At 46.0% G+C, this 15237-nt stretch overlaps 1 protein-coding gene across 36 annotated transcripts in view; it reads right to left on the minus strand.

Annotated features, from left to right (window-relative positions):
• AFDN (afadin, adherens junction formation factor) overlaps positions 1-15237 on the minus strand; it is a 140093-nt gene that overhangs the window by 16884 nt on the left and 107972 nt on the right. For all 36 annotated transcript variants that reach the window (XM_070602887.1, XM_070602868.1, XM_070602901.1 and 33 more), the window contains 7 exons: positions 10226-10291; positions 9940-10013; positions 9347-9465; positions 7469-7663; positions 6757-6848; positions 6238-6423; positions 2063-3064 (listed from right to left, as the gene is read on the minus strand). In XM_070602887.1, coding sequence (XP_070458988.1) covers positions 2063-3064; positions 6238-6423; positions 6757-6848; positions 7469-7663; positions 9347-9465; positions 9940-10013; positions 10226-10291 — 1734 coding nt within the window. The remainder of the gene's footprint in view (positions 1-2062; positions 3065-6237; positions 6424-6756; positions 6849-7468; positions 7664-9346; positions 9466-9939; positions 10014-10225; positions 10292-15237) is intronic.

The raw sequence follows: 15237 nt of genomic DNA on the forward strand, positions 1-15237 counted from the left end.
GGGTTCAGAAAGAGAAAAAGGGCCACATGGTATTAAATGTTTGAGTTTCATTAAGATACATAGAAACTAAAAAAAATAAAATTTCCCTTAGCTCTCTTATTTGGAGACCAAGATATTAACATAATTAATGATAAATACAGACACTTTAAAGTAAATTTTCATAAGAAACTTTCCAAATATTATAATTCATACTAAGAGGCTTTGAAATATTCAATGTTTTAACCATTAGGAAAAACTGATAGAACTTCAGTAAAAATTTAGTCTTCACAGAAAAGAATAATTATAGAAATATCAACGCAGTTGCTAACTTTTCACTATTGTCAGGAAACTGTTACAACAATAAAAATTGGTAACGTCTCCTTCTTCACCAGAAACATCCGCTTCACCTGCAGAGTCTGAGCCGCAGGAGAGCTGAAGCCGTTCTTTCTCATGTCTGGGGCATGATACAAGGCCATGAACAGACTCAGTTGCTTTCACGCACCCACCTGCCATGTGGCCACGACGACAGCGGCCAGAGCAGAGGGAAACGCACACTGCAATGACAAGCTAACGGTTTATGTAATGGGGGCCAGACTGCTGACTACAAGGTGGAAATCTTTCAAAGAATTCTTATTTCAGGGCAATTAGTTATTCATCAGATAGTTGTTCTTTCAAATAAAATAGTTCTGATGGTAAATACAGCCGTTCTTAAGGAATTTTACTCCTGGTGACTTGGAGAATACTGATAAAGTAATGTAATAGCTAACATTTAGGCCTTCTTTTCAGAAACTTAAGTGTCTTAAGAGGGATTCTGATTGAATTTTGGGCAAAGTTATACATACATTTGGCTGAGAATATGTATATGATAAGAAGTGTGTGTGTGTGTGTGTGTGTGTGACTTTTCAGGAAAATGCTTCACAGAACAAACAGAAGAGGGGTCACACCGTGGCTCTACGTCCTTACTAATGGTCACCCAAGATTAAATTTCATCACGAGGCAGGAAGACGAAAATGTCTGACGGCACAATTTGGGTTTAGATCTCCAGTACAGACAGTGTCAGGGAAAAGCTAGAATTAGAAAGAAAATCCTAAAGACAAAAGGGTGTGCTCTTGGCTGTCTGTTCTCAGAATACTGCATTGTATAAAAAAAAAAAATCACTAAAACAGTAACATGAAATGGTCACTAGCACTCTCTGCAAATTAATACTAATAAACGCCTCTGTCAACAATTCTCGTGACAGGGTAACAAAGACTTAAATTTGGCATTCTAACCATCTATTGTACTAAACTAATAGACGTTTTACTTCTTTTATTCAAAACAAAAAGAACGGAAATTTTTTTGTAATATGGGGATATATGAATAAAATTCTAAGTTCTCAGTATCTTTATACTACCACTGAAATGTAACTGTTTATCAATTTAATAAACACCTGCTTTGTCAACCTTCTAACTCCTTTGAAGGTTCTATCTCCGGTAATGATATTAAAATCTTAACTCTGAAGTCCTGAACAGTCTCCTTTGTTACCCACCATCAGGTGCTGATGATCAAGACCAGGGGTCAGCAAATGACCTGCCACCATCTGTAAACGACACTGTGCTGGCCCCAGTGCACCCGCTGTTCGCGTCCTGCCGACACTGGCCCTTGCGCTTCAACAGCAGAGCCAGCGGTAAAGATGGAGTCTGCAGGGCCCGCAAAGCCTAAGATATTGACTATCCGGCTGTTTAAGAAAAAATTTTGCCAATCCCTGATCAAGATTATTACTGGTTATTAGCAAAGTATGGGTTATTAACTTGTTTTCTCAATGGAAGGGTTAATGAGCAGGATAAATATGAGTTTGCTAATTACAACAGTAAAGGTCTATCTGAATTGTATTTAATATTTTTAAAGTGCACGGCTCGAGAATGTTCGGCCTCCTCCCCCTGGCTCACATCTGTAGGACATCAGCTAACAGTGTACACATCACAGAACATGGGAAGCCTAGGGACCTTTTCAACCCTCGAGACCCTGGGCTCGGCCCCTGCCCCACATGCCGCCGGTGGAGGCAGGGACCACAGGGGCGCGGCCCAAGCACGCCCCCCTTTACCCTTGCTCTTCGCTCGGCCTCAAGGCGCTGCATGATCAGCATGGTATCCACATCGTCGTCTTCCTCTTCCTCATCGTCCTCGTCCTTCTGCTTCGACTCCTGGAGCCTCTTCTGGAACTGCCACTCCAGCATGAGCTTCCGCAGGCGGTCGTTCTCCTCCGCAGTGCGGTCGGGCTTGCCCTGGAGTTCCTGGATCTCCTTGCTCAGCATATCCACAATGTGCATCTGCTGCTGCTTCTCAAGCTTCTCCTTGGCGTCCCGCTTCCACGGGTCTGGAGAGAGACTGTCCCCCGAGGAGAGCTCCTCTCTGCTGACGGTGATGTACTGCAAGTCTCTGCGCTCAATCGTGCGGGGCTGCTGCTGGGGCTGCAGCTCCCGAATGACGGTCTCCTGGGGCCTCTGGAGCGTGGAGGGCTTTTCCGGCTTCATCTGCTGGACAGCCGCAGGAGGAAACTGAGCGGGGTTCAGAGCCTGGGTGCGCATCTGGCCCAGCTTTCTCTCCTGCTCCCTTCGCTTTCTCTCCCGCTCCTCCTCTAGACGGGCCTTTTCCTTCTCATACCACCGCTGATGCTCTTCTCTCTTCTTCCGCTCTGCAGCAGCCACCTGGGCAGACTGAGGTCCTAAGTGGCTGGCAGAAGGAGGGGGTGGGAGAGGCAAATCCATGGGGATTCCGTCCAACTCACTGGCATAGTGGGCGGGAGGCGGAGGGGGTGGTGGGGGCAGGTCTGTTCGAATAGGCTGGGAGACAGCCACGGGCATGGGCGGCACAGCCGCTGGCGTCTTCCAGCGCCCAGGGCCACTTTTGGTCAGAGTGGAAGCAGGGGTGCCTGCCTTGGAGGAGTGGTCCAGGTGCTCTTGGCTGGATGCACTGGAGCCCAGTGAGGAACTCTGATTTATCCACATATCACTATCAGACTTGTGATCCATAACCGCCTCTATTCGATGCCGCTCCAGCTGATAAGCTTTCTCTTCCCGGAGTTCCTCCTGGGAACGGGTAACACGCTGGAAAAGGAAAAGGCAAAGCTGTTATATTTCAGCCACTTATCAGAAGACACACATTTTCTCTTCAGGGAGAAAGAAAAAACATTAGAACTGTTAAACGAGTGTTCAGAATCGAGGCTGAGATCGCGCTATGGCTCACTGGCCGTGGAGGAACTGTTTTCCAGCGAATTCCTTATCTGTTTAAAAGAAAGAAAAGCTGTCCTTTCTTCTCTGCATCACTGGCAAAAAAGCAAAACGCACAAAAACTCAGGTACTTCATCAACTGTGCCATTCCTCATTCTTCTGTAGTCCCCTGCACGCATCTCTACTGTGGTACTATTCACATGACTGACTTTAAAAGGATGAATGTATGGGGCCAGCCTGGTGGCGCGGCGGTTAAGTTCGCAGGTTCTGCTTCAGCGGCCCGGCATTCGCCGCTTCAAATCCCAGGTGTGGACAAGGCACCACTTGGCACACCATGCTGTGGTAGGTGTCCCACATATAAAGTAGGGGAAGATGGGCATGGATGATAGCTCAGGGCCAGGCTTCCTCAGCAAAAAGAGGAGGACTGGCAGTAGTTAGCTCAGAGCTAATCTTCCACAAAAAAAAAAAAAAAAAAAAAGGATAAATGTATTCAGTCTAATTAGGTGAAGAGCAACAAAAATTACTTCTCTGTAGTAAAATCCTAATCATTACTAAGAGTAATTACCAAATCTTAACCATTTGACCAACCCATGACCCATCCATGAATTCTACCAGCTGACGACTGGCTTTATGAACGCTTTCATAGAGCTGTGTATAATAATGCAAGGGCAAGCCACACGCGTCCGAGCTTTCTCTGCCTCAGTCTTAGAAAGGTGTAAAACACGGCGGTATAAAGGTGCAGGACACAGACTTCTGTGTGTGTATGTGTGTGTGAGACAGAGAGAGAAATGAATATACTTCTTTTCAAAGGGCATGTGTGAAAGTGGTTTAATCAGACAGAAATGACTAACTATGATGTCTGAGTCACACATTTTTTTCCTGCCCTGTTAATCAGTAGAAATTGATGATGCAAATCTGGAAAATAAACTGTTACCCTTTCCTTAAAAAACAAACACACACCAAAAAAATGAAATACCACTTGAAAAAACAGTAGCCTGACAGGAAAACAGAACACTGACTTCCAACATTTTGCAATGGCTTTACCATGTACACAGAAACAGTTTCTTGATCACTGGGCATACGATCTTCGGGCCCCATAAAAGAATTACTAACTCCCTGCTCCTGTAGACCGACACGTTCAAGCATGGACTCCAGGCCCGGGCCTGCAGACTGCTCTCCGCTGCGGGACCAGGGGCTCGGGACCCAGGGGCTCGATGCTCCTCTGCTTCCCTGGAGCTGCGTTTTCGCTCCTGGGCTCTCATGCGCTCTCCTCCCTCCCCGGGGAAGTGCGGTCATGACTCTCAGTCATTTCAGCATCCTCACGAGCGGCCCTTCAGCTCGTTTCCTGACTTCTTCTCTAGGTATCATTCACCCAGGCTGTGAGGGGAAGCAGTCAGTAGTTATCTACTGTAACTGCCGAGGCTCAGTGATGCCGCGCCCCTGAGACAAAGCCCGTGGACTGCCTGGCCATATGGGAGGCAGATCTTCCTAAGGGCTAACACAACACGGCAGCAGAAGCAGGGCATAAAATGACTTTATTATCAAAGAGCATTTGGAGAAAGGCCTCTTCTCTAGACAACTCCAGCCTGCTCCCAGAGCCGGCGGGGTTGGGGGAGGGCATCTCACACTCCCGCAAAGACTGGGGGCTGGAGGTAATCGGACCTATCTAGGAAACAGCAGGAGGGGCCCAGGACAAGGCGAAATCTTGTGAACAACCAAGGTGTGGGACCTGACAATCACCTTCTGCCCGTAGAACATGGGGCTCTTTCTCGCCTTACTCACACTGTCTCCTGGGAACGCAGTGCCCTCTCCCTTGGCTTCCTCATCCCCTAGGCTCAGCTCGAATCGGGTCTCAACTCTGCAGCATCTGCCGGCCGCTCTAATCCAAGGGTGAGTCCCTCCCGGAATTCACTATCCAGGATGCGGATCTGTTACGTCTCCTAGACTGCATCTATTTTTTTTTTTTTTAAAGATTTTATTTTTTATTTTTCTCCCCAAAGCCCCATGGTACACAGCTGTGTTTTTATTTGTGGGTCCTTCTAGTTGTGGCAAGTGGGATGCTGCCTCAGCATGGCTTGATGAGCGGTGCCACGTCCACGTCCAGGATTTGAAGCGGCGAAACCCTGGGCCGCGGAAGCAGAGCGTGCGAACTTAGCCACTCGGCCACGGGGCCGGCCCTGACTGCACCTATTTTTAAGCATACATTTAATTCCTTCTCCCAATCTTTCACAATGCGAAGTTATCTTTCTAAAAAGAAAAACACATCTGATAATGTTCCCCAGCTTAACTGCTCAGGCTGACATCCCTTCTCCACTAGCTCGGATGAAACCCGAATTCCTTAGCTGGTCACGCAAAGCCTTCGGTGTGGCTCCGACCTGCCTGTGCAGCCTGGAGCCCCACCGCCCCTGCCCCGACCTGTGTTCCTGCCACACTGAACACCTGCGGCTCGAGCCCCACTACACGTCTCCACGCCACCTCCGTTGCTCTGGAAAGCTCTCCTCTTCTGGAGCTGTAACGGGATGCAGGAGTCCCGGTTCTAGTCACACCTAGACTGAGAGACGGCTCCGTCACTCGGCGGGGATCCAGCTCCCCAGCAGCACTTACTACCCTGTTTTCCATTCACCTGCCTCAGCTCTCAACTAGACCACCAAGCTTCGTGGGCAGGGACCACGATCCCCTCTGCACTCCCAGCGGCTGGGACACCTTCTGACATGAACAAAGTGCAACACGTATCATCTGGGCTCCCATTTCTCACGCCCGGAACCAGGGACCTGCCTGACAAATTTGACTGCGGCTTCATGTTACTAACATTTCATTAATGAGAAGCTAAGAGAACAGAAGTCCCTTTTCATATTCAGTTTCTATCCTATCCCCTCTTTTTCTCAGTTAACCACAAAACCAAGAAAGAAGGAAGAAAAAAAAAGATGACCAGAGCAGTGCTGTGCTACAGAAAACATCAACTGTGTCTCAGAAACCGCTCAATTCTCACCCTGTCTAACGGGTCTATCTGTGAGGGCTGAGAAATATTTACGGACGCCCTTCTCTCTAACCTGAATTGCGGAACTGGAATGACTGCTGTCTGTGTGCAAGTGTGGCTTTTCCTCGTAACTCGGCCACTGGTTTTGAGGAGGAGCCATCCGGTCCTGGGACTTCGAGGCTGGGAAGGTGAAATACTCTCTGGTGTAGGTCTGAGTGGGGATGGGGTAGGCTTCAGGTCTGGGGGGAGGGGTCTGCTCCTGTACAACGTGAAGAAGAAAGAAAGTGAGCTTTTTGCAACTTGTACAATGGATTAATTTAATTTCCAGCAAACTGTTTTAAAATATACTATAAATATACTATATATATTTCAAAAACTGTGTTAGAAAGTAAGAGTTTGATCTTATACTGAGAATAATGAAAAACATTTATTAATTTAAAGCTGATTTACCTATTATATTAAAAATAAAAAATTCACTACTTAGGAATTATAAACCATGGTAACTTGTGGAGTGAAAATTTCAGGAGATAACGCAGGTACTCCCAGGGAAAGCTAACAGCATAGTAAGGGTGGTTGTGCTCATCTCTCAGACCTCAGTGCAGAGATTTCCAGTAGAGACAGACGTGATCTTGGCCGTCGTTCCAGGGGCGTACGCACTTTTCCCTCCAGGACTAGGAGGCTGATCTGGAAAGAGGCAGGGAGAAGAGAGTTTACTACTAAATAAACAAACGCGATGTCACACAGGAGCTGTGCAAGGGCGCCAGCCGCCCGCCGTGCATCTTCACACTGCGGTGGGGCGGCCGGCACAGAGAGAGGCGAGGCCGTGGCAGGCGAGGGCCGATCAGGCCCACTCCTTTCTCCCAGGCGCACAGAGCCCAGAGCTACCAAGTTTTATCCACAGACCAGGGACTGGCAAACATTTCTGGCAAGGGCCAGAGGGTAAATATTCTAGGCTTTGCAAAAGCTTGTATCTGCTGCTGCTTCTTAACAACCCTTTAAAAGCACAAAACCCATCTGGGCTCCTGCTGGTAGTGTGCCAACCCCTGCTGGAGATGTGATTGATCTGTCTGCCTGCGACATCCATTGAATCAAAGGTTTGCTCACTTAGTTTCTATTTCCTGTTAGAGAATATTAGTTTGGACATCTCTCACGGAAAACACAACCCAGTGAGCCAACATATGCACGTAATGTTTCACTCTAGTAAGTAACAAACCAGAGTGGCCCTCCTCACTGGGACGGCGACAACACAGGCACTTGGATGAGAACTCAGGACAAGAGAAGGAGGGCCCCAAGGCGCCTCTTACTTGCTACGTTGGGGCTGGAGCGGTGATCAGCTCGATTCTTCATCAGCCTGTCGTCGCCGGGCAGTTTCTTTGGTTCACTGTATTCTGCCCACGGCAGCTGCGGGCTCTCCGGTGACCCATTCTGAGCTGAATTATTGTAGAGCTCAAAACCTTCGCTCTTTGGTCGGGGTTTACCTGAGCCACGGCGATCTGAAACTGAAACCGAAGGAGGTTCAAGACCTTCATTTGTTCAAGAGTTTATTCTAAACACCCTGTTTAGTTTTAAAAGAAAGATCAAACTAAAAATATTTAAGGTTCCATACATAAGAACTTGCTTTTAGCAGAAGAAATAAGGTGATTTTTTTTTTAAAGATTTTATTTTTTCCTTTTTCTCCCCAAAGCCCCCCAGTACATAGTTGTATATTCTTCGTGGTGGGTCCTTCTAGTTGTGGTATGTGGGATGCTGCCTCAGCGAGGTTTGATGAGCAGTGCCATGTCCGCACCGAGGATTCGAATCAACGAAACACTGGGCCGCCTGCAGCGGAGCGCGGGAACTTAACCACTCGGCCACAGGGCCAGCCCCAGAAATAAGGCGATTTTTATGTAAAGGTAAAATCTTTCTAAAGAATCTTTAAAAAGTTTTCAAATAAAGCAAGATTTAACTGGCACTGATGGGAAAAAGGTATTCTTTCAAAGCTTATTTTCTCATAAACTGAGCTGTTTTAAATAACAAAACTACTTTTAAAGTAACATTTTAAAACTCAAAGATAAATACACTTCCCTCACTTTTTAAACATGTATGCACTCTTTGGATCACTCAGAGCTGTCACCGTCGTGAATAGCCATCATCTGATGTGATTATTCATTCTTTGTTAGTTTCTTATCTTCTCGCTTGATGACCCCGATTTATTATCTACTTTTAACACTTTCCTTCTTTGATTTCTAACTCATCATCTGGTTTGCTTCTTTTAAATAACTGCAAACTAATAAATTAGAAAACCAATACGTTAAATATTACATTATGAAAAAAAGTAAGAAGTATGCTGCGCCGAGGCCTATAATACGACCCGTGGTTTTAAGACGCTCCTTTTGTTTGCTTGTCTCAGTGAGCAGCAGGCCCAGGCCCTCGGATGCCTATGTTGGGTTTGTTCCTATCAGGTCTGGACCGCAGGCTCTGGCTTTGACGTTCCCACAACACCAACCTGCAGAGAAGTGAGCTCCGCCAGGGCCAGGCCTGGAGCACACAGCCAGGAAAGTAACCGTAAAGTATATCACGACTGAAAAGATAATGTGAGTCATGATGGTTTTTCCCTATGGTTTCTGAACCAATTTTTTAAAGCCCGAAATTTATACTCTATTTTTTTCTGAGATTTTTGATGTAGTTACAAAACCACAGTTCCCACCAACAGATTACTCTATTCAAATAATTGAGCTTTTTATTTAAAGCAAACTATATATAAAAAGAGAATCACGTCCAATCTCAGCACACACAGGACTGAAATAACTATTCACACACACGTACAAATATTCCTACTCAGTAGAGAATTCTACTTGTTCTCTCAAGACTCTACGTCCTGCATCTGCCTGTCAAAGCTGAAGGTTCATTCATCTGCTTACTCTGGCCTGAACGCCTCAAGGTGCCGGGCAGCCGGAGGCTCCCCAGCTGTCGGCACGGAGAGGGGAACCTAGTTATCCTAGGCATCTACTTAAGGAAACAGCACCTTATGTTTAAAATTGGGATAATAAAGATAAACAGGACCTACTCCGAGGGCTTCTGGGAATATTAAAAGAGCTCACGACTGTAAAGTGCCTGGCAGATGCTAAGTGGTCAGTGAGCCAGCTGCCATGGGCGGCAGTCTACAAGAGAGACGCGTTCACTGCCCCACAGCTCGTCCTTACTTCTTTGCATCATCGGGGACGGCTGATTGAGCAGGGTAGCAAGACCGTGATAAATCGCTCCTTGCTTTGCTACTTCCAGTGTCACCACGGAACTTGTTCTTGTCATGAGTTCTGCTGCCCTAGGAAGAGAGCAGTACAACTGTAAGAAGAATGAGCACAGTGCCCGCTGTCCCCACGGCAGCTGTGATGGGAGGAGGGCGGCACGTTCCACAGCCCCATCCGCTGTTCTGAGGGGCAGCTTCTACCTCCCGACACACTGCCCACCGCCCACTGCCCATTCCTGTCCTTCAAAAATTAACCAGGCAACATCTCCTGTCAGCATAGCAAGAATAGTAAGACGATATTCAGAAGTTTCAGGAAGTGCTAAGAGTATATCTTTTTAAGCTTCAAAAAAACTGCTCCAGACTAAAATGCATATTTATAATTTCCTAACAAATGAAATGTCACGTATAGTCAGAGTTTTACACTTAAAAAAAGCTGACGAGTAAGGGCCCAGCTTTTTAGCATTATTTTTTGTCTTCCAATTTCAAAATTTAACATGATACATCCCTAAAAATGCTAATATTAAGCTTTAAACAGATAAATAAAAATACCTTTCTTGAGAGAGTCCTACCAGACTTCGTCCATCCACACTGAGCAGCTGGTCACCAGCGGCGAGCCGTCCATCCTGGGCACGCCCGAAAGGCAGGTGCGTGTTGGGAGGGGGGGAAGCAAAGGGAGGTGAGAGGAAGAGGGAAGTCAGTGGTGAGCACACTTGACAAGCGCTTCTTCAGCAAACTGTAGGGAGTGCTTTACCGCTAAATGCATCATGGAACATCTGCTGTCATTTGTCCAATAGATAGGACAGCGAAAACTTACATCTTTAAAAATTATACTAACCACATCCGCAGCACCTCCTTTCACGACAGACTTGACGTAGATTCCGAGTTTATCCTGCCCGGCGCCCTAGGCGAAAACAACAAACGCCACAGTGAGACCACCACCCTTGGCAAAGTAAAACAAACACAAAACACAAAACGTGCACACAGAGAGAACTGTAACCCAAGTCCCCGTTCTTGCTTTCACATGAAAATTAGAAACATAAAAACTGTATTAATAGAATTAACACTCCATTCAGCAAATACAAAGAAACTAACAGAAAACGTTTTATGTTTCCAAATTAGGAAAAATTACTCCTAAAAACTCAATTATTAATAAATCAGCTGATGAGAAGACTAAAACAGACCTGGAACCCTCAAGGTACTTTAAGATTAGTCTGAACAGCCACAAGGGTGAGTGAACTACAAACGGCTCTCACCACGCACTGTTACTCACCCCAACCCAAAGCAACTACCCGCAGCAGTCTCGCCTTCCAGCGTTCACCTACGTCCTCTTAGACCCTTTTCCATTCACACACGTTTTTAAAAATTTGAAACAAGAAAAAACTTGGGCCAAAAAGAAGAGGGACTTAGGCAGGAAGAAATCATGCAGAAAATACTCTGCACTGCTTCAGTTTGAGGATCATAAATAAACACTGCAGCCACAAGCTCCAGTCCACACCGAATGCCCTCACTCCATCGTCACGTTGTGTCATGGAAGCACCAGGAAGTGCATGAGACAGATTTAAGTAACAGATCAACTGCTCCAGGGATCACCAGTACCCTACTGCGACATCACATCTACAACATGAAAGTCAAAATTGGATAATTTACTAGAACCACCAAAGGAAGCCACGACACGCTGAATCTCACCTGGATGTAACTGCCAGTACTCTACACCTGAGCAGATGTCTCTCAGGTCACCAACTTCAATCGTCATGAAACACAGTCACGCATTGGACAGCGATGTTTCGGTAACAAGGGACCGCGTGTAGCACGGTGGTCCCACAGGATCAGTACCATAGGGCCCAGCTGTGTAGGAGGCTGTACCCCCTGGGTTTGTGTACGTGCACTCTAAGACGTTCCCATAAGGACTGAGTCGCCTAACGACGCATTTCTCAGAACACATCCCCATCATTAAGTGACGTAGACGGTATTGTGTCATAAAAGCAAAAACATAAGACGTTACCATGGGAAGTCATAAAGACAGTGATCTCAACACATCACTTAAGGGGAGCGCATTTTCTACAACACTCGGGAGCGACATGGTTTCCACCTGAAACTCTTCAGCTCTCCCTTGAGTGGACAGGACAGGTTTAAGGAGGACAGCCTGAGGGACCGACACTCTGAGGCCTCACCCTGCTCTTCCTCAGGGAAAATCCAGCAGACAGCATGGCATTGTTCTGGGAGCCTAAAACCATCTGTTAGGTACCTCATTCTGAAAAGAGCATAAAATGTCTCAATTTAAGAAAACAATTCAATTTTGGGAAGCAGCATGTTTCCAACCTCACACGGTGACGTGATCTGGGAGCTGAGCCTGTAAAGGCTCACACTGGTCAAGCCCAGGATTCCCCCGTGCGCTCCTGGCCCTCTCCACCCAGGCCTTCCGACCTCTCATCTCAAGCTCCCTCTCTGCGCCCACGTCCATGTCAACAGCCACCCTGCCGCCTCTGTGCAGATCTCCTGCCCGTCCCCGACACCCAGCTGCCTCCCGGAGGCCCCTCGGAAGCCACTTGGCACTTCCAACACAACAGGGCCACCGAGGGCAGCCGGCAGTCCCTTCCTGGCTCCTTTTGCCATGAAAAATGTCACTCAGATAGTTGCAAAGCTTCTACTTTTTTGTAAATTTGAAATTTCACAATAAAAAATACACAGCAGGCACTCAGTAAACAGCAACTTTCTGATCTTAGCATGTCACTTACAAAAGAGCACTAAACAGACCCTTCAGTGGCTTCACTTACGCCAGTACGGGGTTCCCTTGAACCTGGGGACCTAAGACGCACTGTGGGAAATGACCTCCGAGCCCTCCACTGTCCCCACTGGTTAAACCGCGTGCTCCCTCCTAGACCACCTCACAGTCATTTGTCACGTATTCCATACTTCTACATAAACTGTGATTAACTGTGTAATTCAACAATTCAGCTGTTTAAATGACAATTTCGCTCATGTCACAAACATTCACTGAACGCTCTACTGTCCTGAGCTCTGCGGACACATCCAAGAACAGAACAGACACAGCCCTGCCCTCAGGGAGCTGACGTTCTAGCCTAGATTTTCTTTGTAGCCACCAGTGAGTAACTCTGACCCAGATGCTGAAAATCTCTCTTTTTCTTTTTCCGCAAATGCTGTGTGATACTTCCTTACAGCTAGTACCCTACGCCAGATTTTTTAAAAAAGGTTCTAGAAGTTCTGACATTTTTCTTCTGCTCTCTACTTGACTGACACAAAAGCCACGCTTACTGAATTGCAGAATACCAGTCTGCAGTGCGAGTGGCACTTACCTACGCTTTCACACAGCATTATGTATTGGTAATGTAATACTGTCCTTGTGATTTAGGTAATAAAAATCGTCCTTTTAAATACAATAATCAATTATTATCATCTCTGACAAGAAAAACGTCTAGTAATAATACTAGTAATAATTATTTTCAGCAACACTGATATAAACAATAAAATACCAAATATCTATTTTAAAACTACAGATCAAGCCCTCCTCCCCCATTTCTGGTACGCAAAGATTACTATTCATAAAGAAAAAATCTCATTTATTGAGACAAACTAAAAAGAGAACTCTTTCTTTTTAAAAATAATGAAATAGAATGATATAAGAAAATAAAAGAAATACTGTTTTGCTTTTCCCTAATAAACCAAGACCCTGCATACACACTTTCCGTAGCTCTCTTCCGACTCACAATGTTCACTGTAGGAAGATGTCTGTTTCACGTTCACAATAAACCGCGGCTCCGCTGCATTATTACTGCGTGTTCTCAACCCCTTCCTTTAGACAGCTAATCACATCCTGCAGGGGAACTACTAGGCTCTATTATTTCATAATCACTCCACATTTTGGACAACTAACACATAAGCTTAAATTTAGCAGACTCCATAGGAACTGCAAATAATATTTAAATAACTTGAAATCCTATAACATTTTTAAATAGGTAATTTATTATACTATATGCAATGTGAATTTAATAAGTCTAAGTTTAAATATTCAAGTAACACTCATGTAGTATAGATAGATATCTGACAGCATCATTACCATCACATCTTTAAATAGGCAGAAGTTTACATTACACCTTTCAGAAAAACTCCGGCACACGAGGAAGCGAGGAAGCTCTCCTTCTGATTGCCCCGCCGGTCTCTCTGTCCAGCATGCCTTAGGAAAGAACCCTTCCTGAAGCATGCCTCCAACAGCGCTCTCCTGACCCAAGATGGCAGCTGCCGCCTGTGGCCCACAGGGCAGCTGCAGCCGCCTGCACAGGGCACCCACGCTGCCCAGAGCCACGCTCATGTCGAGGCCTCTCCCGCAACTCACTCTGCTCCATCAGCACCGTGCGTCCCACGTCTCCCCATTCCACCCTGTTTCCACGTTCTTGCCTTTGTTCAGGTAGTCGTCTCCACACAAAACGTCTTTCTGATGCAACGTGTCTGCCAAAATCCTTTCATCACCCGACTGTTAGGCTCACCTGCCTCTACCTGCCAACCCACTCGCCCTACCGACGTCAGACAAGATACAATCTCTTCCCCACTCATGTTCCCATGGGATTCTTGTTCCTTCTGAATGCCTACTCTGTCCTGTGTTCCACCTACTTGCACGGACAGCTCCTCCCCCACCTCCGTTCCAGAGCAGCTTCCCAAGTCACTGCCTTATAAGGCAATCACAATGTGATCAGTTCTTCACTTGAAAACTACCATGAGGAAGTCCAGAATCTTAATGAACACATTCCGAGGTTAGGAAGCAGCTGACAGATCCATTGCATATGAGTTGGTAAGATAACATTGTAAAATTACTTGTTTAAGAAGTTAGAAACCGTCCGCATTTCTGACTAGGGCACCAATTGTGCTGTTGTAGGAAGAGACGCTCAAATCCACGAGTGTCAGGTGATGGAGGATGAAATGAAAGGCATAGCATTTAAGAAACGACAGATATCTTTTTATTACCTGATGGGAATTGTCTAAATTCTAAGTTATAATCACTTCTTTTAATTCCAAGTAATCTCAATTTATAATTACATCTGCTTCTCACAAAAGGCCTTTATCGGAGGAAATAAGAATTTGTGAGTGTTCAGAGACCTCAATTCAAAAGACCCATTAGCAGCCAAAAGGTCTAAGATTGGTTATAAAAATTGACGTTAAAAGTTGTTGACGATGCAACATGAAATATAATATTTTAAAAAAATACTCGGGGGGGTGTGTACAAGTAAAGAACCTGGGTCTAGAATATTCTAAGAGGTATCCAAACTTTGGTCGGCATTTGAATCTTCCAAACGCGGTCTCAACCTTGCGCTACTTGCCGGGTCAACAGCCTCTATCAACAGCCTGCTCTGCCGGCACTTCTGTGAACATGTCCCGTCCCACGGCCACCTTACCTCCCCCACGCACGTTCCCTTTCTGAGGACAAAACAACTCTACGCAAGTCCCCCCCTCCCTCCACTCTGGTCCCCTCCCGCCGCAGCTTTTTTGAATCCTGTCTGTGCTTCACGAGCAGCTGACGGTCATAAACTGGCCATAAAAACTGTAAATACAACTGCTGTCTGGAGAAATTACAGCTCCCCCAGTAATTATTTTAGAAAAACAAAACTACAGATGAATACTTGGAGATGAAAGAACTCTAAGAAACTTCTAACCACATATATATATGATTAGATATACATACATATATCAAATCAATATGGGCACTTACTTTAACCCAAAACGTCACAATCTTTGACCAACTCTAAGATGCCCCAATGTCTCAATCTGGCCATAGAGCATGGCCTGGAAGTGGGGCGGGGAGAACGACAAGCAGGATCTGCCTCACCCTGCTAGCTG

The sequence above is a fragment of the Equus przewalskii genome, chromosome 32 (assembly GCF_037783145.1).
Source record: "Equus przewalskii isolate Varuska chromosome 32, EquPr2, whole genome shotgun sequence".
Taxonomy (NCBI): domain Eukaryota; kingdom Metazoa; phylum Chordata; class Mammalia; order Perissodactyla; family Equidae; genus Equus; species Equus przewalskii.